The sequence below is a fragment of the Triplophysa rosa genome, linkage group LG18 (genome assembly GCF_024868665.1).
Source record: "Triplophysa rosa linkage group LG18, Trosa_1v2, whole genome shotgun sequence".
Taxonomy (NCBI): Eukaryota; Metazoa; Chordata; class Actinopteri; order Cypriniformes; family Nemacheilidae; genus Triplophysa; species Triplophysa rosa.
The window spans coordinates 22,302,087-22,327,846 of record NC_079907.1 but is presented as its reverse complement, the minus strand read 5'-3'; the positions used below and the strand labels follow the sequence as shown (position 1 = coordinate 22,327,846).

General features: G+C 37.5%; 2 protein-coding genes across 6 annotated transcripts; one reads left to right on the top strand and one right to left on the bottom strand.

Moving 5' to 3' along the window:
* Positions 1-138: 138 nt before the first annotated feature.
* Positions 139-17,570, bottom strand: zgc:174164 (uncharacterized protein LOC570656 homolog). 3 transcript variants are annotated; one of them, XM_057359333.1, is made up of 22 exons: positions 17,437-17,570; positions 16,806-16,915; positions 16,648-16,724; positions 16,253-16,325; positions 15,951-16,027; positions 15,200-15,383; positions 15,058-15,120; positions 14,900-14,971; positions 10,894-11,063; positions 10,411-10,501; positions 9,929-10,056; positions 5,435-5,606; positions 4,363-4,452; positions 4,083-4,278; positions 3,860-3,965; positions 3,489-3,672; positions 2,416-2,502; positions 1,576-1,681; positions 1,354-1,495; positions 1,132-1,228; positions 924-970; positions 139-640 (listed from the first exon to the last, which is right to left on the bottom strand). In XM_057359333.1, the coding sequence occupies exons 1-22, from the start codon at positions 17,492-17,494 to the stop codon at positions 586-588; spliced, it is 2,385 nt and encodes a 794-aa protein (XP_057215316.1). In that variant the 5' UTR covers positions 17,495-17,570; the 3' UTR covers positions 139-585. The 3 variants fall into 3 exon arrangements, with proteins under 3 accessions (XP_057215316.1, XP_057215317.1, XP_057215318.1); XM_057359334.1 differs by having other exon boundaries at positions 16,812-16,915; XM_057359335.1 differs by lacking the exon at positions 14,900-14,971.
* Positions 17,571-18,590: 1,020 nt separating this feature from the next.
* On the top strand, positions 18,591-23,123 carry lg18h10orf88 (linkage group 18 C10orf88 homolog). 3 transcript variants are annotated; one of them, XM_057358421.1, is made up of 7 exons: positions 18,591-18,784; positions 18,978-19,138; positions 19,268-19,465; positions 20,517-20,589; positions 20,679-20,879; positions 21,735-22,021; positions 22,395-23,123. In XM_057358421.1, exons 1-7 carry the CDS (start codon positions 18,725-18,727, stop codon positions 22,570-22,572), a joined length of 1,158 nt encoding a protein of 385 aa, XP_057214404.1. In that variant the 5' UTR covers positions 18,591-18,724; the 3' UTR covers positions 22,573-23,123. The 3 variants fall into 3 exon arrangements, with proteins under 3 accessions (XP_057214404.1, XP_057214406.1, XP_057214405.1); XM_057358423.1 differs by having other exon boundaries at positions 18,592-18,909; XM_057358422.1 differs by having other exon boundaries at positions 18,593-19,138.
* Positions 23,124-25,760: the final 2,637 nt, after the last annotated feature.

Genomic DNA, 25,760 nt, shown 5'->3' with positions numbered 1-25,760 from the left:
CTATACGATTTACTTTTCAAAGATCAATTAACTGCAAAATAATTATTCAAGCAAGAATAATAGTAATAAGTCATAATGACATAAAGAACAACACTTGTAGATTTTGAACAGACGAATAGAAAGCAAGTTAGCAAATAATATCTTTTAATCAATAAAACAATGTCTTTTATTATTCATTATTATATAACATTACAATTTGTACAATTTTACACTGTGGAATTGTGATAACAGGGCCAACAAAACCACGACCACAGTCCATAAAAATAACCAGTCAACCTGATTTTGAACGTTATAAAACAAATTCTAAATGTTTGTAGTGCTGTTTAACACAATACAGATGAAAAAGCCATACAGAGAAAAAGAATCGTAATATGTGTTCAGAGTACATTCAGATATCTTTACAATAGAAAAAACATTTATACAAATCTTTGTAAACATTTTTAATAACGTTAAGTAGCAAATACTTTAGTCATAATTAGTTAAAAACAACGTTAATCCTTCATCTGTTTCAAAAATGTTGGTTTACAGATATTCGACAGACAAAGACAGTTTCCCCCTGTCATGCCTTCACACTGGGACTTGTGTCTATCTGGGTGGGACTGGTCTGGGTGGGATTGGTCTGGGCACTCCTGGTCCTTGTCTAAAAGGTAGAGAAGCAGGTAAAGTCATTCATAATACAATGGTGATGGCCCCAGATATGATTGAAATGCCCCAGTGTGAGACAGAGAGACAGATCATTTCGAAAACCTTTTCTTTAAAGAGCTCAAAGAATAATTCATGTCCATAGACCATAGCACATAAGAAGTTGGGTACTTTTAATCCCTAACGCAACAGAATGAGAAGTAGCTACAGGGAAGTTTGAAGGGTTGGGTAAGGTCAAAGTACTACAAATAAATGTGTTTCCACATTTGTAGTTACATTACCTTGGTTGAGATACTGAGGTATTCACTAGACGTGATGGCGCGTTTGGCTGAAAGAAGAAAAAAGCACAGAGAAAGTTACCAAAGAGAATCAATGATGATTTTCCAAGTAGAACATATTCGCAAGTCATTTCTGGCATATCTGCAGATTATTTTCAGACACAAAGCTAATAGCCCATGTATTATGTATAAATGTGATTTCTGTTTGTACCTGCGTCATTGACTGCGGGGTGGACGTTCTTGTCGCATTTCCATTAGACTGTGCATTTGCCTGGGCATTCGTAGGACCATTCGCTTCATTAGATGACCTGTTGTAAGATATTATTAAATGACATTATTATCAGTGGAAAACCGTCTCCAGACTTTCCATGTTGTTTTCTTACAACTTAAGCCATAAATTTTAATATTGAAATGTCGTTGTTGTTTGATGGACCTGTTGCGTTTAGAGGGGCGGCCCTTGACACAACGCTTAAGGCTGTCCCGTTTAAACACATAGAGCAAAACAATGATTAAGACCACCAGAATTGGGACCACCAGAAGAAAGAAGATCAGAAGACCATCTCTGAGCGAATAATCTAAAAGAAAGATATAATACAACCATTAAAAACATGTGACTGTGTGATGCGTTCATTCATCAGAGAGAGCGTGACCTTACCGATCTGTGCAGGTCCGCTGTTAATACTTCCACCTCTACCTCTTTTGTCACAGTTGGGAGGAGCCCAGCCGTCATTACAATGACAGTTAAATTGATCATTACACACCTGTGAAAACAAACATCATACTTCAAGTTCATGTGGGATTATCTTAAAATGCTACGGTTTGAAATTCTGTCACCATTCTGTCATCTCATGACAGAAATTCATATGACTTCGGTACAACAAAACAGAAAATACCGTAAAATGAATCTGTTTTACTCAAGTGGTACATTCAAAGTCTTCTGAGGTACTGAACCAATGAGGTGTGATGTCATTCACATGCCACAGTAGTTGACTTTGACTCTGTATACATGAAGTTCACGAAGGATTTGATTTGAGAGTAAATAAGGATGTTCTTTAAAGTGATTGTATTGCTTTGAAAGAATTTATTTATATGAACTGATTTTATGATAGATGTATGTCCTTTTTGGGCATAAACATTCCTTTTAGCTTGGACATTCTGCAAAATATCTCCTAAAAATCTAGTCTGAAATGTTTGAGAGTGGATAAATGAGGACACCGTTTTTATTTTAAGGTGATCTAAGGTACATAAATAACAAATATTTTTGAATCATTCACAATAACACCAAGAACGAGCATTAAAGATTTCAGCCAAATGAAAATGTAGTGGCCATTGTGTCGTTCAAACCCCCATATGACTTTGTTCTTGGAATCCAAAACAGAGTTCTTAAAAAAAAGTTGTTTTTCTTTTTAGCTTTCAGCAGAGATGGAACTATGAGTACATTTTTGACCCTCGTGTAAATAGTCACTGTTGAACTGCTACTTTGTTAATAACTTACTCCATTACTGTTACAGTTTTTCTGGGCGTCACACTTCTGACTCTGATCCAGAACTGAAGAATTTGTACAGGTAAAGTCCACACACGCCTGTGTGTGAGAGAGATGTTATTCATTTATATTGAAGCTTTCACAATATACTGCTATTGACAATAACAACGATATTAAAAACCATGATTATCCATATCGTGCTAATACTACACATATGTTAATATTGTAAATGATTCAGCACCCATTTACAATATTGTCCACAATAGTTACAAACTCGCTCTCTCTCTCTTACTCACTACACATGTATCTGAGTATCATTCACTTGTGCAAAAAAGAAAAACACAGAATAAATACAAAAAAGGTGAATTTGACCTATAGTTAATTGAAACCCATTTCAATAAATATTTTGAACAAATATTGCGATAATATATTAATATGAAGTATTGTGTAGTAGAAGTGTTATAGCCCTAATGTATATGACTACTGTAGGTAACAGTCAGGGTTGGGGAGTAACTGATTACATGTAACGGGATTACAGTAATCAGGATACAAAAATCCGTTACAGTTACATGAAAAAACTAAATAATCAGATTACAGTTACAATTAGTAAAAAATTGGATTACTATCAGGATTATAATTGTTTCAAAATTTATAACACACCAAAGACACAGAAAAACACGTATTTGCGCCATATGACCCCTTCAATTTGAATCTTGCAGCCCTCTCTAATAAGTTCCTGTTTTTGACTTTATATTCTTCTTTGAGCCACCTCAAGACTATTCTGATGCTGCTTTGCTTCTGTGTACAGTAAATGAAAAGACTTTTTAAAATCATGTTGCTTTTCTGTTTTATTTACATATGTGACCCTAGAGTAATCCAAAAGCTACATTACTTTTACATTGTGATACTTGGATTACGTTACGGATTACATTTTGATAAAGTCATTTGTAACTGTACCGGAATACATTTTTAAAGTAACCCTGCCCAACCCTGGTAACAGCACACATACTGTACATTTAGCATGAGAAGTTCAAAATAAGCTTAGAAAACGAGTGACTTGTTGTCTAGGAATGATCTATCCTTACCTTTCCAGGAGCACAGACTGAGCCGGTTTTGACATATGCTGGATCTGGCACATCCGTACCCATGTTAAAGTCAGCGTTCATGCATTTGATTTGGCCTCCGTCTAGATACTGTACACTGACTTTGGCTCCTGCCGGAGGCTCGTTGCTGTCAAACAGGCACTGAATTTTCCCACACATAGTGTTCCTGTACAGATATACAAATAACTGTCAAATGCAGTACAAATGTTGTATAATCCAATGTTAGACATTTTCCTGTGGCAGTGTAGAATCACCCAGTCAAGTAATATCATACTATGTGTTTGGTTTTAATTGAAATACGGTATGGATGATTGTTCAAGTGGCAAAAACAGATTGAATTGAACTGGACTCACTCCCCAACACAAGCAATCGGACGATCACCAGGTTTTCCACAGTTCCCAAAATTATCACCGACTGAATTGACATAACTGAAACACTTTTCATCTGCTTTAGTCGCCTCTACATAGAGAGAGAAACAGAGGAGAATTCATCTCTATAAAATACGCTTTGTAAAGAATTTGATGTTTGGGAATATATTGGCAGACCAACAGATGCCTGATCTACATCGTGATCTACCTGAGCCAAAGAGCTGTTTGCACTGATAGTCCAGCGTCTGACAGCGGCCCTCATAGCAGTACGCGGTTTTACTGGCACACGGCAGGCCGTCCATAAAGTAGAAATCTCCCGGACAGAACTCAGACGTCCCATTACAGAACTCGGGAAGGTCACAGGGGTTCGCCGACGGTCTGCAGGGGGATCCAGACACTTTGATCTGCAGAAAAACGGAAGCACGCTTGCATTTAGTGCTGTTTACTTGTTTAAGCAAAAGCCTTACTGTATGTGTGTGTGACGTCACCTGACAGTTTTCACAGCAAACTCCTGTGCCACAGGCTGAGTTCTTTGTTAAAGTGCATGTAGCGGCATCACAACATTTATTTTTGCACACCTGTAACACAACATGACCACAAAAAACTCAACATTGTGCATTTAGTCTAACACTAAGCTGTGTTCTGTGCATTATGATATTACGATGATATGATATGATATGATAGATTAGGTTACATTATGATACCTTTAGGTTAAAAAACTCAACACCTATAAAAAGATGAGCCTTTGGTTAGATTACTTAAAGAACGACGTGATGCTGTATTCTTACACCGTGTCTACACCGGACATGACCAGCGCGGTGCGACACGACACACGGCTTGTTCTAATGGGATTGTCGCGCCGCGCCACATCCAGTGTGGACAAAATGTTCAATTATAATGGGCTCTAATGCGTTTTATTGTCTTTTGTTGCGTCGCATCACGCGGTGTAGACACGGTGTTAGTGCAATACAGTTTTACATTATGAGGATTTTGCAAGTAATTAAAACACAATTGGAAATGCTGTAAGGTGGGAAGGATTTGGCTGACTGGATTGTTTGGCCGGTACAAAAATTCTAAAACGTTCTACAGCAAAAGGACTGCTAAGAACTAACAGTATAAAACAGGAATCTTTTTTAGGTCAAGGGTGTCTTAACGGATAGAGAATCGGTTGTCTTCATGCAGTACTTCCAGATGAAGATATATGGTCTAAAACAGTGGTTCTCAAACTGGGGGCCGTGGTCCCCTGGGGGGCCCCAAGATGGATCCAGGGGGGCCACAGATTTTGTGGCTTTTTATGAAATATAGAAATTTATCATAGATTTTATGCAATCAAACATCAGAAAAATGACACCACCAACCAAAAGAATTGAGGTTCCAGCATTGTATAACTGAATGTTTTTGGTTTAATTAAAATTTTTAATTTAAGATTATACGTCTTTATATGGGGGGCCGCAAAGCAATGCACTTAACACAAAGGGGACCTTAAAACATCATTGGTTTAAAACATCAAAAATAAAGTTCGATGAAGTTGAGGTACCCGGCCAGGTACTGTTACCATACCTCCGGGCTGCCACAGTCACATTGTTCTCCATCTTCCAGAATGCCGTTCCCACAGGTGGGCACTGTGATGATGTGGCCAGAAGAGGGTGGGTTCTTTAAACACACCCCACCACCATTCAAAATCAGTCTCTCGAAATGCTTCACACTGCAGTTACTGAATTTACTCGATCCACTGTTGTCACACCAAAACACACAACAACAAGAAATGAGAGCGCTGTCTTTGAACAGACTTTCTGTCTGTGCATTGTGTCGACACAAAACTTTGGTTTCAGTTAAAGCGGATGTAACACACACAGTTTCTGCCAATCTCATATTAATCTCAAGTGCCTATAGAGTAGTATTGCATACTTCGTATCTTTGAAGAGTATTTATTACTTAAATACTTTATTTAATATATATACTACAGTATCTATACAGTATACACATATACTTTATAAAAGAAAGATACAGCTGTACGATTATTTCCGGAAACAGACGGCGTGTGGTTCATGTCCGGCATCTTTTAGCACTGGGACCGCGCCATCGATCAGTTTCAAACGATCTCCAAATCCAGCGTTACATCCACCGTTTATATAACATTCATCACAGAAATGCTGTGAACAAACAAACACAGCTGAACGTCTGCAAGCACATTGATGGGCGCGCTCGTTCTCTTGCTGGTTGACGTGTGGGCGTGCTTTTCCGAGAGAATTGTCCAATAAGGGACTAAGAAAATTTGTTACGTAATGGAATTTCATGTTCGAAAAAACTTCCCAAAACCTATACGAACCTTGGGGGAGTGCATTGAGCACAGAAATACTACGTCATACGCCCAACTTGTTTTTTGACAAGTTGACCATGTCAAGCATGAGAAGCCAGCACGTTTAACATTGTAAAGAAGTCAGAATGCATGACACACCATTGAACCACCCCTTTAAAATATATGTAAGAAATTTATATATGGATAAAAAATATTTTTCAATCAATTTCATTCATTCATACTTGAAGTATGGGTGCTGCTGTGTTGAATATCAGCATGCTCTTATACTCCTAGTGGACATGATGGATATGTGTCAATTACTAACCATGTTTAACAGTGAACACTACATGTATCGCACACAAATTCTGTCATTAGTGACATGTTTTCTAAATGTTTATAAAGGGTTCTGTTATAGAATCATTTCTACCACATCTTAAATTTTGCATTGTGTTTAAGAGCATTTTGTGGTAGACAATTCAAACAATTTTGGAATAAAATAGAAAATGTTTAATCTTTCTAGTGCTAATTTCATAGCAAGCACTGTACAATAATTAAATAACATTCACATAATAATAAAAAATTATAACAATGCAGTCAGAAGTGAAACCCGCTGAACAAACTAACTACAGCGCTCTTAAGGAGAAAATGCAATTATTTTATACCGTAGATCAAGATGAGCTGTCTAAAATTATTAGATCATCTAAATCAACAACATGCATACTAGACCCTATACCTACAAATCTACTGAAAGAGATGCTCCCAGAAATTATAGATCCTCTTCTTGGTATTATTAACTCATCTCTGACATTAGGACATGTGCCTAAAGCATATAAGGTGGCTGTTATAAGGCCCCTTGTCAAAAAACCCCAACTCGACCCTAGAGAACTAAGGAACTACAGGCCTATATCGAATCTACCTTTCATATCTAAAGTTCTGGAAAAAGTAGTTTCAACTCAATTATGCTCCTTCCTCCAAAGGAATGACATCAATGAAGAATTCCAGTCTGGATTTAGAGCATGTCACAGTACAGAGACTGCTTTGATCAGAGTTACAAATGATCTGCTATTGGCGTCTGACCGAGGTTGTATCTCGTTATTGGTGCTGCTAGACCTTAGTGCTGCATTCGATACCATTGACCACAGCACACTCCTACATAGACTCGAAAATTATGTCGGCATTAAGGGAATAGCTTTGAAATGGTTTAAATCTTATTTATCCGACCGTTTTCAATTTGTAGCAATAAACAATGAGGTGTCACGCAAATCGCAAGTCCAGTACGGTGTACCACAGGGCTCAGTCTTAGGGCCTCTGCTCTTCGCATTATACATGCTACCTCTAGGAGATATAATAAAGCGACACGGAGTTAGCTTTCACTGTTATGCTGATGATACTCAACTTTATATTTCCTCGAAGCCTCATGAAACACAGCAGTTCCATCGAATAATGGAATGCATAGTCGATATAAAAAACTGGATGAGTAACAACTTTTTATTACTGAACTCGGACAAAACGGAAGTGTTACTTATTGGACCGAAAACTGCTATAAGTAACAACCAAGAATACTGTTTAACTATTGACGGATGTTCCATAAAACCCTCGTCGTCAGCAAAGAATCTTGGCGTTCTATTCGATAGTAATCTGTCATTTGAGAGCCACGTCGCCAACACCTGTAAAATTGCGTTTTTCCATCTTAAGAATATATCTAAACTACGTCATATGCTGTCAATCTCAGATGCAGAGAAGTTAATTCATGCATTCATGACATCAAGACTAGATTACTGTAATGCACTGTTAGGTGGTTGCCCTGCAGGCTTATTACAAAAACTCCAATTGGTCCAAAACGCGGCAGCTCGAGTTCTTACACGTACAAAAAAGTATGAACATATTAGCCCGGTTCTGTCAACCTTGCACTGGTTACCTATAAAGCATCGCGTTAACTTTAAAATCTTGCTTATTACCTATAAAGCCTTACATGGTTTAGCTCCTCAGTACTTGAATGAACTCCTTTTGTATTACAGTCCTTCACGTGCATTACGCTCTCAGGCGTCCTGTCAGTTGGTAATACCTAGAATTTCAAAATCAAGTGCAGGTGGTAGATCCTTTTCCTATCTAGCGCCTAAACTTTGGAATAGTCTTCCCTGCACTGTCCGGGAGGCAGACACACTCTGTCAGTTTAAATCTAGACTAAAGACGCATCTTTTTAATCTTGCATACACTACTCTTCCATAATATAAATCTTCAGAGGGTTTAGGCTGCATTAGTTAGATCAACCGGAACCAAAAACACAACTGATGTACTTGTTGCATCAAAGAGTACAGAACAGTACTCTACTCTCAGCCAGTCTTGTCTCATTGTTCCAAGGTTACCACAGCGAGCAGGATGCAGTTCATGGCCTGACCTGATGGTAGAGCGGAGAATGGGAAGTGGGGACCTGACAAGAGCTGAGATGATAGAGCTGGATAAAGAAGGACGCGGTCTCTTGACATGTCTTCACCACAAAACTTCAAATGCTATTAGATTATTAATGATAATCTTAAACTATAATTTATTTTATTATTAAGTTTATTTATTTTATTTAGCCTTGTTGTGCAAGTTCTCTGGAGCTTGTGCAGAGGCAGCAGCTTTTGCCAGAGGGGAACTGGAATCCCCTGGTTGGGCCTGGGTTCTCCTGAGGTTTTTTTTCTCGATTAGAGTTTTGGGTTCCTCGCCACCGTTTGCATACTGTTTTTGCACTATCTGCCTGACCGGGGGGGCTGCTTTAGAATCTTAAAGTTTTACTTAATTAATATTGCATATAGGAATTTATTATCTGTTATATTTGACCTGTGCTTCTCTCTCCTTTATCCTAAATGTGTGCTCTCACTGAGCGTGTGTGTGTGTGCGTACTTGTCTGTGTACGTGTGTGTGTGTGTGTGTGTGTGTGCGTGCGCATCCGTGTGTGTGTGTGTCTCTGTGTCTGTGTGTGTTGGTGCGTGTTGTGTGTGTGGAGTGTTTTGTGTGTGGGTGTGTCTGTCTTCTGTGTTTTCAACCTTTTCTTGTTTTTGCAGGTACAACTTTGATTGTTTTGCTTGTAGTCAATGTGTCTCATGTACAGCTGCTTTGTAACAATGAAAATTGTAAAAGCGCTATATAAATAAAGTTGAGTTGAGTTGATAATACGTTGTATTAAAATGTAGATATTTTGTTGAAAAGACACGCCATAAAAATATTTTGTTGAAAAGTAATAACAATAAAAAGTAAAAATAACAACAATACATTATCCCTTTAACGTGTCATTTAACATTATTACACTTTTTTAGGGATGGACTGAAATTTTTGGCCAAAAATATAAACAGAGAACATCGTTGTGACTGCTGCTGATGATGAGATATTTCCTTCAGTTTATAGTTTGCATGTGAAAAGGAGTTCTGGCGAAGTGGGACTGGATGCAAATTTTGGTTAAATGCGTTTCACGCATTCTTTACACTCTTCAACATGCTGGCTTCTCATGCTTGACACGGTCAACTTTTCAAAAAGAATTTAGTAGTATTTCTGCGCTCGATTCACTCCGCCAGGGTTCGTATAGGTTCTGGAAAGTCCCCCCCAACCCCCCGTCCTCCCACACCCCGCTATACAATTCTCTAGAATATAATTGAATGGTGTGGCATTAAGAATGGTCTGCGCTAGAATTACGGCCCACATAATCTGCATGTTAAGGGAGTGTCTGTGCACTTAAACAGTTTAATGTACAGTGAAGGAATGATCAAGTCACTGACCTGGCGGAGGGTCCCATGACGCAACCCCCATTACAAGTACAGTAATCGACATCATGGTTCATGCCCAAGTTATGTCCCAGCTCATGAGCCACCACAGTAGAGAAGTACGGCAGAGAATTGCCGCTGAACTGTGAGCAGAACAAAACAGTCATCTTACATGTGTGGCATATGATATGCATTTAATTGACTACATTTAGCACAATCAATGAATGTGACAACACAGAAAATGTAAGGAAAACAAGCAAATAAATAGGGTCTCGATTAAGTCACATTTCAACATGTACACTGTAATTGTTGGCTTCTCTTCGAGCATCATTTTGCAAACACACCTTTTCATTAATAAAACATGCTGGGTTCAGATTACTGCCTTCAGAAAAACAATTACCCCCAAAGACGACAGCATGCTCAACACTATTCTGCAGAGCCAATAGTATTATTATCATTATACTTAAGGGATCTTAATGCAGTGTAAGTGTTCTAACCACATTGATTGCTCCACTGCTGTGAGCAGAGCACACGGTCCCTACGAAGGCCATGCCGAGCACACCTCCAGGGTACGAACCTGAGCGACCTCTTCAAGAAACAGAGACAAAGATCACGTCACTCAGAACATATGCAAAATCTTCTTTAATCTACAAACATCTGAAAAACTAGAAAAGTGCATTGGACTCATTTGTTAAAACTATTCGTTTGTGCGATCAATAGCAGATGGGGAGTGTCTGGCAATTATTTTCTAGTTTTATTTGGTGCTGATAGTGGCACAGAAATGATACACCTCACCCCTAAGGTTGATTTGGACCTAAACTCAGTTGGCAGTGACGTTAATAGTAGTTTTATTGTTCAAGATCTCCAGTAATGCCTATACTGCGAATACTTCCGTGATGCAACAAATTATTTTCTAAGTGCTGAAATCATTTTAATCTTTCTTTTGGTAGTATTCTACCAAATGATACAATGGTACTTACACAATGAGCTGACCCACGTCATGTCTGAGTCGAGGTAAGAGTTCTTCCCTCCTCCACTTCACAAACCTGGTCAACACCTCTCCAGCATTGCCCTCCACAGTAAAAGGGTTTTCTTTGTTAAAGATCTCCAAACCAATCAGTGCTATCCGGATGTTCAGCGGTTTGTAATACTGAAACAGACACACATTCACACAGATACTCGATTATATACTGGAAGTCTATACACACAGAGTCGTAATCAGTGTTGGGTAAGTTACTCTGAAAAAGTAATTAATTACTAGTTGCTAATTACATATTCAATAGTGTAATTAGATTACTGTACAAATTACTCTCTCCAAAAAGTATTTAATTACTTATTACTTTCTATATCCTACATCAACCTTGATTAGAAATGATTCAAGGATAGACATGAAACGACTAATTTAATTCATTCAAATAAATAATAAATAACTACATAAATAATTCTTAGTTTAGAAATGTGAGAAGGATACATTAAAGCATACATTTTAAAGTTAGACTTATAATTTTGATGTCTTTCCACTATTGAACATATTACACAGTATTTAGTTAAATTACATCAGAAGTAACTGTAACTAAATTACAGAAAAAATAAGAGTAATCCCTTACATTACTTTTTCAATGGAAAGTAATTAAATTACAGTAACTAATTACTTAGTAACTAGGTACACCCAACACTGGTCGTAATTTACTTGAGTAACGTAATAAAGTACTTGATTTTCAAAGTACTTGATTTACTGAAGTACTAAAGCTAAAAACACATTAAAAAAATATTTTGAGTAAAACGTCTAATACATGCTAATGTATTGAAGTAAAAATGTACTCCTTAAGTAAAACATACTTAAAAGGTCCAATGTGTAATTTTTTGGAGGATCTATCGACAGAAATGCAATATTTCATCGGACACATGCGCCTTGACGGAAGATAACTTCTGGTCTGTGTTTACATTTACATTTACATTTAGTCATTTAGCAGACGCTTTTATCCAAAGCGACTTACAGAGTTTATCGGCAGGGCTGGGAAGGTTACTTTTAAAATGTATTTCACTACAGATTACAAAATACATGCTTTAAAAAGTAATTTGTAACGTATTTCGTAAGATTACACAAGTTCTGTAACTTAATCTAAATACTTTAGAATACTTTAGAATACTGATAAGGTACGTAACACAAAGGGATCACCAAACAGAGGACTTGGTTTTCCTCTGCATTTTATTCTAAACAACATTTGTTTCCCACAATATAAAGCAAAAAAGCTCACAATCTTAGAAAAAAGAAAAGGAAAAATGCCGATGCTCAAAAAGGCAGCACAATGCATTAAGAGCTGGGGTGCGTAAACTTTTTTGAATTGGAGGCAAAATGTACTTATTTTGTCTTCTGGGAAACATGTGGTTATACATGCTTAATGTGAAGGGCAGAATGAAAAACATATTATCTATAAACAAAATAAAAAATCTTTACACATCATCCTGTTTAAACATTTTCACCCGCCTTCTCTCAATGCATTCTGCACTAAATAAAAAAGTAAAATTTAGGTTTTTCAGAATTGCGAGATTTAAACTCGCAGTTGCAAGTTATGAAATCAGAATTGCATGAAAAACTCACAATTGCGAGATCTCGCAATACATTTGTATAGTACGTTTATTTCAAGCAATTCTGACTTTATAACTTTATAACAATTCAAGCTCGCAATTCTGAGAAAAAAGTCAGTGTTTCTTCTCTCATTGGACTGACCGATGCAATTGTGAGTGTATATCTTTTACAATTCTAAGAAAACAAATCAGATTTGTGAGTTATAAACTCGCAATTGTGAGAAAAGTCAGAACTGTGAGATTAAAGAACTCTGAGATAAAAAGTCGCAATTACCTAAACAAATTACTTAAACAAGGGACTTGCAAAACATTAAAACAGTCGTGGATCATTCAGGTAACCACAGACATTAAAGATTCAAGGGTATGTCAATTTTTTTATGTGGCAATTCGTATAAATTGGCTCAAATTGTGTAATGGAGTATATGAAAACTTCTATTGCGTGAAATAGCTTATTCAGAACAGTACTAAATAAAATTAACACGCAATTTCTATGAACCCAGATCCCTCTTATTTTGTTAAAATTATTCCAATTTTGCATATTCTGCGAGGGGAAAAATGAGCAGTACTGTAGTTTGGGATGCTTTTGCAGAATGTCAGAGTCGGAGAATCAACGATTGCTGTTTACATTAATTGCCCGTTACAGTTAATATAAAGTTTTAATGAAATAAATGTCATTGAAATTCCAAGTAATCACTTTGGTAATCTAAAATACTTTTCGGATGTAACTGTAATTTGATTAACACCATTTAAAAAGTACTGTAATGAAATACCGTTACTCAAATTGCATATTTTAAATATGTAACTAAGTTACATGTATTTTGTTACTCCCCAGCCCTGTTTATCGGTCTGGTTAGTGGCTAATATAAATATTTATATTTAATTTTTATAATTATTTTATTAAATAATAATTGTATTAAAAAAAACAATTTGTGCATTTTATTGTATGTTTTTTTTATTAAATAAATATTTGTGACTCTGGACAACAAAACCAGTCTTATGGGTCAATTTTTCGAAATTGAGATTTATCCATCACCTGAAAGCTGAATAAATAAGCTTTCCATTGATGTATGGTTTGTTGGGATACAACAATATTTGGCCGAGATACAACTATTTAAACCTCTGGAATCTGAGGGTGCAAAAAATCTAAATATTGAGAAAATTGCCTTTAAAGTTGTCCAAATGAAGTCCTTAGCATAACATATTACTCACAAAACACCTTTGGCATAAAAGAAAAATCGATCATTTTGACCCATACAATGTATTTTTGGCTTTTACTAAAAATGTTCTCGTGCTACTTAAGACTGGTTTTGTCTTCCAGGGTCACATTTGTTGAATGGGTCGTGTAACTGTGTCGCAAAAAAAAACGTACGGGACATATGGGACATTGACATTTAGCAGTTGACCTTGGTATCTAAAGTAAAAGTTTAGTAAAAGTTTAGCCAAGTAACGGTTCTGCTCGGTTTCGTTTGCTTGCGCTACAGCCACTCTATTCTTTCATCTATAATATGGGTTCTATGTCTTCATAGGTGTATAAAGACCTTACATAATGAAGCGTTATGTTTTTATTTCCTTTAGAATGTGCCATTTCTATCCAGAGCTGTTGAAAAACAGAGTTACGACACTCACATAGACGTCCGTTGGAAGAATGGAATGTGGAAGTAACTTGTGCCATGGAGCGTTCAATAGTTCCAAACACTGCACTGAAGACATTTCAATGTCTACCAAACGCATTTGCTGTACAGTTGGTGAAATAACAGCATGTTTATACATTTTACAGAGTTGGTGGACATATCTTATATTCATAGAATTTATATTCACAGATATTCAGTATTCAGTGTACACAATGTGCTAATATATTTGGCAAAAAGTTTGTAAATATAGTTGCTGTTATCTGTCTCGCTAAAATCCATTTAAATAGGTTGACAGCACGGATTAATTTGGAACTATTGAGGGCTCCATGAACCCACGTGACCACACGGCCGAGAGATCGAGTGTCGTAACTCTCATATTCAATGGCTCTGTTTCTATCTACATACACCGCGGGTGCCCTTGCATGGAATTCACCGTGTTGTTTCTACAGTAGCCCTAAACGGACAAACTGCTCTACAAATACGTAAATACGTTATCTCCTTTGGCAAAGAAGCAAAAACGTGACGGCATCTTAGCCCTGTGTCAGCCACCGTAGTGCTTCGAAAAGGATGGGTGGAGTGAGCCGTTGGTTGCAGTTCGCAACCTCACCGCTAGATGCTGCTAAATTTCATACACTGGACCTTTAAGTAGTATCTGATTAAATTCAATGTCAATGTGAAAATATACTGTGACTTAAAATACAGCATTGCACATGCTAGCCATAACAGTAAAGGCATAAGACAGACTTGTGGTTGCTGTAATTCTCACCGAATCTAACAAGTTAGCCAGTTGGACCATCTCATCCCGCACTGCAGATGAATTTTTATTCTTATAGTTGAACTGATAATAAATACAAAAGCCGGTCACAACAACAAACCAATCATTTAAAAACAATACCAAGAAAACATTTAATGGAGAATACTCACCCTCAAGTGGTCAACTACCAATACCAACTCCACATATTTGATCTGAGGCAAGCTTCGTTTCTCCTGCAGAATCAAATAAACTTTGAAGAGTGTGTGTGGGCATATGAATGTGAACATTGCGTTTACGAGACATCTTGCTAACCCTTAAAAACATAGACATGCTAGGCTGCTGCGAGATGTCTTCGGTTTGATGCGTTTCATCGGCCAGTCCACATACAAACGGCTCTTGCAGACTGTCTTTCAACAGAAAGAGGAGATGTTCGTTGGCTTTGGACTGCGGGACGGGTTCCACTCCATAGCTTTCATTACCCATGAGAATCACACCCCTGCAGCATGGCACACAAAGACACACCCTAGTTACACGTAATGTTTGCATAGTCACATATTTAACTGTTTATACGTGCCTGGTCAAATTTCAAAATAGAGTAATACTTACATTTAAGTACATATAATAACAGTGTTTTAAAGGCAGCAAAACAATACTGTTAAAGTAAGCATGGGATTTTGCCGTTTGTTCTGTGGCACAAGTACTATTGTCAGAAATATACTGTACAAATTGAGGAAACATGACATAACTGTATCAGCTAAGGATTATTCTCAGCACATTATAAATGTACGCATGACTTTGATGACGTTCTGTTGCAACAGTCAACAGGACAATAGATAAGATGACAGTAAGACAAAAGGCATAGTAGGGGAAACATGTTTAAAATGAGTCATTAGTCATTAGTTCGCTTGGTGGTGCAGAAAAGTTACATTTGAATTATTTGCGTACAATTTTGCAGTTGTGGTAATAAGAAGATTTTTGAAACAGAGCTGCCTTGCACACATGTTAGTAGCTTGCTGTTAAATACTTAACTAATATGAATAGTACGTTTTTTCGAAGTTCATACCTGAGACCTTCACAGGTGCTGAGAGCTACAAGAGAGTCTTCATAACCCTCCACATACCCATGATAGTGGCAGAGCACCTGCAACAAAACGTTAGAAAATGTTAAAACATTGAAACTGGATGAAAATGTAGCTGGATTTGTTATTTAGTGTACTGTAAGTAAATCAAAAGAATGACTCGGCGTTGACTTTGCCAGATTCCTACAGAGCTTCATTAACTGATCAAGACATTAACTCGGCGATAGCGGAGGATAAAAAGTGGGCTTTGACATAAAAACATCATATAATACAAAACAAATTCTTACAGGTTTTTCTCTGTGCACTTTCACTTTCTGTGCATCCTGGGAAATCATGACAAAGTTGTCCGACAAGAAATCTCTGGCAAAGGAGAAAACATAGAGCAAATGGTTACCAACATAAATCAATTCTGTACAAAAAACGGTTATTCGTTATTAGCTTGTGACACCTAAAGAGTTAACTAATGGTAATATACAGCAGAGTAAAAAGTCTATTATATACTATAAAAAAACAGATACGTGAAAAATGTTTTACTCGAGTAGAGTAAAAAACACTACTGTCCACCTCTGATATACAGTATGTTATATAAAGCCTTATTTGAAAATTTCACCAATACATACAGTATATAGTTGCATTTGGAATTGTAATGTTAAAAAGCGAATATTTCAGTCGTATGGCTTACGTGTTCTTTGTAAGATGCAGTAATCGCTCGCTGCCATTAATGCTGATCGAGTATGTAACATTGTCAGCATGTCTTTCCTAAAATCATACACATTTTAAAACAGTGGAAGAGAAGAGTAACTTATTTCCAGTTGGTGTGAATAGTGGTTTATACTGTACCTGTACCTGTTCAGGTGTATGTGATGTGTCTGCATTTCTCCTCCAGCGCTCATGAACGAGCCGAGGTTTGACCACCTTATAGTTCTTCACATATAACGTCTGATCTATGGCTTTAAGGGCAAAATAAGAAAATCAATACATAAATCAAATAGATTCTGAAGAATAAAAAAATATATATTCAAGATCGGCCTTTTTATTATGATATACAATATGCAAATTAATGTACACTGCAATGAAGGATGTGGAGTACGTTTTATTCAAATAAGCTGACAGTTTCTTGATATTATTATGTACAGTATTTATACTTACAGTTTTATGTTGTAGAGTAAAACATTATGGCTATATGAACTAAACATGATTTTATACAAATTCTAAACAAGACGAATAAATGTAATTACACATGTCAAGCCCAAACACGTTAACTATAAAACTGTCCATTAGACATATTTTACCTATATCTACTATATATTTATTCGGCGACACTTATTGTCACGGGGCTTTTACTGTAGAATTGTTGTGGTTTGTGGTGGGAGAAACACGAAACCTCTTTGTTTCTAACTGTCTTCGCTACATTGTGTGCAAACAAACTAACCAATATGAAAGTTTCAGAACTAAAGTAGAGGTCTCTTACCGTGATAAATCGCGGTTTTGGTCAGGATGAAAATGAAAATGTGAATGTACCGTGTCATCCTGCTAGTCTAGCATCGAGCGCCCAGATGAGACGCGCAGGTGAGCTCAGCTCAAGCGAGGGGCGTGCACGCGCAGCCAGACAGGTGGAGCGACATTCTTTCCACTGAAAGAATACCTACAGATTACGTACATGCACTTATGTGGTATATCAAGTATTTATTTTTGATCATGTAGAAATGTCTTATTTGGGCATACATGCTTTATTTTAACTACACTTTAGCTGTAAATGTAAACATTTTGTCTACTTTAATATTGGGGGAAACTGTATGTTATAGTGTATGTTATATTTGATAGCACCTACCTTATTTATATACCCATGTTTTTTAGACGGCATCAGCTACATTATCGGCAAATGACATTTGTTGTAATATAGCTTCATTCCCATAGAGGACGCGTGTGTTCTCCAAAAAACAGTCCTCCATTGAGAGGCATTTAAATGTCACTTTTTTAAGATACCTGTACTCAATAATGTATAACCTAATTCAATTACATTCATATTTCGATTTCTTTTAAATTACCTTTAAATAGCAATGTTCATTGTTCAGTAATCACAAGTGTGTCTTTCAAATAAGCAAATTTAATCGTAATTTTTATTTTACTTTTTAGAATAACGTCAATGAGTCTGACACGACATCATACTGTTTTACAATTTTTGTATTATTTTACTAGCAATGTCAAATCTATTTTTTTACGAAGTGTTAAACTGTGTCCCAAATGACATACTATGCACTTAAACTGTGCACTATGCACTCAACCATGTAGTGTATGAAGTTTAGAAGAGTAGTATCGTCCCAAATGGAATACTAAACGGTTTTATACTAACCGGAAGTATATCTGTCAAATGACGTCAATCGCACGGCACATGCATGTGAATAAAAATCAACTTGAACATTTTACAATTAATGTAGTTTTCATGTGTTTTGCCCAGCATTACTTCAGTCATCATCAGATCGAAGCGTTATCACTCTGCAGGAGAGTTTTGCTCGAGCAGCGTCTGATAGCTCCGCCTCCCTTCCGCTACGTAAGCGAAACTCCGACCGTTGAGTGCGTGAAGTGTCCACAGTTCCACACTTCATATTTTCAAAATGGCGTAGAATAGTGCACAAGTGTGTGATTTGGGACGCACCTTTAGACCGTGTTAGACGAGTGTATGGTGTTTCAATCAGGCATACGAATGGGCGACTCTGTGGGTCCTGGCTCTTCAGTGGTCGCTGCTTGTTTAGCGTGTGATGTTGATAAGAATGGTCACATTGTTAAATATTAAACGCTGCTCACCGAAAAACAGCCAAGTAAGAGCGCTGCAGGAGTATGTCGATATGTTAACTGTTACTTTAAACGAAAGGATAACGCGTTATTTTTGCTAAGGGCATGACTATTTAAGATAATAAAACCCGTCATACACGGACCTATGGAGGTACATACATGAAATATTCATATTTTAGTTGATATCATGGTGGTTATTGAATGTTGTATGACTGGCAGCGAAGAGAATTGATCAGAATGAACTCCAGTACAGATGGTCTGATCTCTGCATACAGCTCGTGGCTGTGCCCATCACAGAAGCAGCTGTCTGATATTCTCACTACAACACAAGAGATCAGAAACAGTGATCACTGCAGACTTGAAGATGATGCTTTTTACAGGTCAGTGGTTAAAGAGCTGAGCTTGTTACTGTAAAGATGTAGGTTCAGGTTCAAGCCCGTAAGTGTTGATCTGTGAGGTGCTGCACCTGTAATGTTATTGTAACGCATTGTGCACATGTGACTTCACAGGTGTGAACCCGTCTGTCTGGAGAGAGCTGAAGAGGACTCGCCTTGTGTCATTACACTACTGTGTCCACCCAACTCTGCATCTTTGATCAGCAGTATTCATGTTGTCAGTGAAGGTCGCACCATTGAAGTGTACTCGGGCTCAGGAGAATACTGTGGCACATGTCGCGGGGAGGAAGTTCAAAGATCCGTCAGTAATGGGTATTTTGAAAACTCTTCAATTTCTAGCAAGTCCTACAGCCATAAATAATCATTTTCGTTCGGATTTGAGCTTCACACAGGTTTAATTTCACACATTTTGATACTCTCAACCACTAATAAACATTTAAGATAATACAAGTAAGGGATAATCCACGGCTAGCCGTGCATTAAAATCCTTTAATGCACGGCTAGCCGTGGATTATCCCGCTTATACCCTGGTTATTTGCCAAGTTAAAGCTTTTATTGATGTCATTTTAGATCAAACAGGTGAAATGAGGGTTATTTTGTCAGTTAATGTTAAATGTAATCAAACTGACTGTCTGGAGCTACCCGTGCGTTAAAGGCTTTTAATGCACACCTTCCAGCCAATCAGAATCCAGTATTCAAACAGACCATGGTATAATAATAATTATACAGGTATTTATTTATATCACCTTAATGTATGACATTAGAATGAAGCCACTAAATTAAATTAGGTGTCTGATATTGGTGCATACATTTAGCCTTGATCAGCAACTTTAAAGAATATGCTTAGATGAGTTTCTGTTTGTGCAAAAAAATGTTTTGCAGATTTAGATATTTCTGATAATTGTTTTATGGGTGTTTGATAATCTTATTTAGTTTGACATTTAGACGAACGGTCTGACAGTGACCAACCACCATCAAGTTGTTGAGCAAAAATAACAAATCGTTTTTGTCCCATTAAAACAAACAAAATAAACGTTTTATTTAAAATGCTAATTGTTTGCATATAGTAAAGTGTCTAGAAATATTAGAATATCTATTTGCTTTTACATAAATAATTTTGTGTGTAATATAATGTTTTATGTTTTTTTAAAGTAAAGAATGAATTCTGATAACTTGACAGAAGTAAAAACATTATAGATTTACATCAGATGTTGTTGAACTACTTGTTTCAAACTACTGATTGTTTATATTTTATTTGAACACATACCTGTGTATAAATGTATAGGATAATGCAATGTAAGTCGCTTTGGATAAAAGCGTCTGCCAAATGCATAAATGTAAATGTAAATGTATTTTCTATCAGTCTTCAGGAAAGAAGTCCTTTTTACAGCAGTGTTCTGGTGTTAGAGAGCCCCACTGTATCATGTGAGGTGAAGGTATGGAAACCACAAAATAACATCCACTCTGTCATCACAAAAGCACTAACACCGGTCTGTGTTTGCTCATCGTGAGTTTCTCTATACAGCTGCTGTCTTTTGGTGGGCGTTCATCTGTGGCTATCGCCCATGTGGGTGTGGGACTGGAGACACTTAAAGAAAGGCAGGGTGGGCCGACCCTGGACCCAGGCATTGACCTTCAGCACGTGCAGGCTATGATGGAAGAAATGGGTACCACCCTTTCACCAGGGGCTCAAAACCTGATGGAGCTCGTACAGAGCCAGCAGAAGGTCTGGATCCAGTCTGTCATTAAAGCACGCGCCAAACCGTTCTTGTTGCTTAATCGTTCCACTTAGTGCCGATCCAGGCCAGTCGGCTTAATGCACTTACAACAGGACATAAGCTTCTAAAATTAACACCAATTTCTAGTTAGTTTTCCAAGTTCTGCTTCATTCAACGCACAGGTGAAAAGTCTTTCAAGTATATTTCGGTTAGTCTAAGCATTGATGATCTCTTCCAGGTGTTTCTCGCTAGAGGCTATTGATGTTCAAACAAACTCGATTAAAAAAGAATGTTTTTTTACTATGTTATCATGTTTTTATTTTGTTTTATAGCGTTTTTTTAATTATTTTTTAAAATTTAATCATTACTAAATCAAAACAGCCCAATTGCATTTTGATTGATATTATTTGGAATGCACAATCAAATTAACATGACTTTTTTATATATTTTGTGGAAATGAACTATTCAAACATTTTTTGACCACGCTTCCTTACAGAATGGCTTTGAGTGATTCTTTACGAGAAAGGGAGTACTGCGCATTGTTTTTTATACTTATGCCCAGTTACAGTTATTTACTTGCACTCCTTAATAGAAAAATACATTTTAATAGTTGAATGTTACGCTTGATTAATTGATCATTTCTCAGAGAAGTACATTTTTCAAATATTTGTGTTTTCTCTCTGTTATGACAGGTGGAGGGTCTCATAAATGTATTACACACTGTAGATTGAACATAATACATGTGATTGTACGATCTGGTGATAATCCCCCTTTGTCTTTGTGATTTGGTTCGTGTTGTGGACTGTAATGTTTCTTTGAGGCTTGGCAAACGAACAATCATCCCCTCTGTTTTCTGTCTTCAGAATAAATCCGACATGCTGAGTGGATTCATTCCTCTTCTCATGGGAGGAGGAGCTTTGAGCCGTCTGTCAAGAGGAGTTGGGGCTTCCAGTGCTTCTGGGGAGGGCCGACATCCACCGACCGGTCCTGAGCAGCTTCTGTCCACCAGCAGTCAGAATCAGATCCCAAGTGCCATGTCTGGCCCGATCAACCCAGAGCTGCTGCCAATGCTGCAGAGCGTCTGCGGCCAGGTCACGCAGCTCCGCCTGGAGGAAGCCACCTCTCCCGAGAGGAAGAAGAATGGGGAACGGTAGGTGTGAGTCACGTGCGGTTTTGAGGAAAATGAAGTTCAGTTAACACAGTCGTGGTGGGTGGTCATACTGTAGTTCATCATGATAAGAGTAACACTGATGTTTTTGACTTGATGTTATGGAGACATTTTAAAGGAATTTTGGACAAAAGTGATACATCACAGCTGTTGCCATTGATTTTGTCTGTTGTGTGCACACCTTGAACCAAGAAACAATGTGTGAGAAGTTCATGATTCAACTTACCAGTTTGTTAGTAAAGTGTTTCGATGCCTTGAATGGGTGTGTCAGATACATCAAAATTGTGTTTTATTGGGTATCTTTGTAGAACATTTGTCCATTCACAGTTTGTCAATTTGTTTTGTGTTGTTGTAGGGAGAGTCACATGTGCTGCGGAGGATTTGAGAAGATGCTGGAGTCGGTTGTAGAGAAGAGGATGGAGGAGATGGAGAAAAGGTTGAAAGAGCATCTGGACGTGCGTCTTGATGCTCTTCAGCAGAGACTGGAGGTCACGCTTCAGCAGGCGCTTTCACACATGCCACAGCACCAATGAACAAAAACATCACAGATGATTAACCTGAACATTTAAAGGGAAAAAACGTAATGCCTGAGCGTTTGCTTCTAAATTACTTGGGTTCTGTAAAAGGAAATGTAACAAGAATTCACCAGACGTTAATGTTTTTTCAACTGTTGTTGGCCGAGGAGTTATGGTTGGACTGATCTGTGAGTCTTTCCCATGAGACTTGTCTTACTGGGCTGTTCAGTTTGTTCTTTAGTCCAAAAACTGTTGATACTATTTGTAATATTTTATTTTAATTCAATTCTTTTATTGCTGCTACAATAACTATTTTTCTACTATTCTGACTATTATAAAGTACTCATACTCACAGTTTGGTACAAATGTTAACCACAGTTAATATAGAAGTTGGACAAATACAGTGGTTGCGCTGGTTGTTTATAGGACAGCAGAGGTCTCTGGTGCAGTGAAAAGGGTCAAGTATTAACTGTAATTGTGAATTGCCTGTCTTAAAATGTTTACACTGACTGTTTTGGAAAACTAAGGACAATAAAAAAATACTATTTATACTAAAAACGAACCATTTATTACAGTTATAGTAATCTTTCGTTTGTGACACTTTAAAATATGGCTTTGACCTACATAAAACACGTTTATGCCTTTGTAATGGTGTTGTATCAATTACCACAACAAAAATGAAGACTTCTCTCCAAGGCCAGGTCTGGGGGGCTTAGGGGACATTTCCCCCCCAGATTTTCCTTGGACCCCTCCAAAAATATCCAGCTGACAATTAAAAAAAATACACAGTTAAATACTTTGTATTATCAAGCACATAATAATCTATCAATTTATTCACAGAATTCTTTTTAAAACTATGCATGCAATGAACCATGATTTTGTATTGTTGCTCGACCAGACTACCTGATTCCCCCCCAGTCGTTCCAGGCTAGTGCCGGGCCTGCTTGTCTCTCAGTTTGTATAAACATTATTTGTATTTACAAGGGAAATCTACTGTTTACTTACAGATATCCAATGTCAATGTCCCTTTCTTGTGCCTATAAATGGTCTTGTTTTTGCATATTAAGATGCTGTAGGCGGAAGTATTTTAATGTAGTCACAGTTTAGATTTAACGTTTTTAATCCTTTTAATGTAATTTATAAAGCACGTGTTCATAAAATCCCAAGGCTACAGGTTGATTTCTGCTAAACAGGTCTTGTTCAACTCATCTTCAGTAGTGGTAATATTTTTTTTATTTGATTAAAATGTAATTTAATTACATGTTTTAGTAGTTATAAAAGCTTCGAGTTGTTTCTTAGAGCCCTGCATTCCAGAAATCCGCGTGTCTACCCTCTTATTTACCGTATGAACATCTACCTGAGATATTCTTGGCAGTCTCCCGTCACCCATGAAGGGAATTTGCCACCTTCAGGAAGCATCAGTTAAAAACACACAGCTGAATTAACACTCAAAACTGAAGGAAATTCAGCATAAAACATTTACGGTGAATGAACTGAAATCGCTCCAAATGAGCAGGTTTCATTTAGTGTTTTAAAGAGCCCTATGAATAACTTTCCACCTTGATGAAGTGTTGACCTGAGCGTCTGTCTTCTGTCTACACCACAGTGATGTTCACTGGGTAGATTCGTTCAAACAGAGAGCTGTTGTTTTCTTGACCGACATCCACTTCAGAAGGGGTTTTGTAACAGCAGAGAAATGAGTCAGTGGCGGAGGTGGTACCACTGAAGAACAGCAGCTGTTTTTGTGCAGACACCCACGCTAGCGTCCCAGAAGTCAAACGGCCCGGCTGAATCAACAGTGTCCCTCATGCAAACCACACCATCACTCACGCTATAAAGAAAGAAAATAGCCCTAAATGTTCATTTAAGTGTATCATATATTCATATTTTGCATCAGTCCTTCTGGAAATCCAAAACCAAAAAGGAACTTTTTATTAAAGGTCCAGTGTATGAAATTTAGCGACATCTATCGGTGAGGTTGCGAATGGCAACCAACGGCTCACTCCAACCCCCGTTTGAAGCACAGCGTGACTTTTGAAGTCACGCTGACAGAGAACTAAGATGTCGTCACGTTTTCGCTTCTTTGCTGAAGGCGATAACGTATTTACGAAACGCAGTTTGTCCATTTAGGGCTACTGTAGAAACAACATGGCGAATTCCATGCACAAGGACCCACGGCATATGTGGATAGAGAAAGCTCATTCTAGGGTAATGAAAACATAACGCTTCACTATGCAAGGTCTTCATACATTGCATTTCTGTTAAAATGACACACTGGACCTTTAAGACTTCATTTTCCTAATGCAATTCTTTTTAATTTGAGATATAAGACATTTTTTATAAGATTCATCCATTTACTGTAAATTAACCGAATGCTGCAAAGTGACTTTGAACGTCTGAGAATGATGTAACAGTTACACTAAGCTGTTAAACCTTGCCTGTATTGGTTCCGAAAGAAAACAAACACAATAGTGAGTAACGGTGTAATATGTCTGTGTTTTAAATGACTTCATTCTGTCTGCATCTCATATTGGATGTTTTTATTCCATCTCTCCACTCAATATCTTCCAAGATCAACTGAAGCTGTTCCTGAGAGGAAATGAATGCAAACCCGCCTGTTATTCCTGAGTTCTGCTGCCTGAAGTCATCCTTTAAAGTAGTCCGGAAAAAACATGCCCAACTTTATCACTTAGATCTAATAAGCTTACACGCAACAGATGAGAGTTTGTGCAGTCTTGTGCAACGAGTTTGCTTTATATCTTCTCAATCTGGCCACATTGCTCGTTTCAGTCCTCAAATCTGATTGGACGAGAGGCAACGTTGAGCTAGGACCAGAATGGCACCGGGATTATTCACTGTTTTCTATTTCTGTGCCACAAAACCATTGAAACAATACTGTAATTACGTTTTCAAATTTGGCAGACGCATTTTTCCAAGATGCTTTATTAATCCTAGTACAATGTTATGGTGCCTCGAATGGCATTGAAGTACTCGCTGTAGATCTGTATGCATCACACTGTGCTTTCAATAAACCGACAAATGAGGGCAGCATTTCACAACTGAGTGACGATGAAGGAACGATTGCTTTAAAACTATCATAAACCAAACTTTATACTAAGACCTCATACCAAGCCAAACCAATAAATACTCCAATAATAAAGCTAATAACAGGCCTGTAACCTCTGCTATAAACCTTAACCAACCCC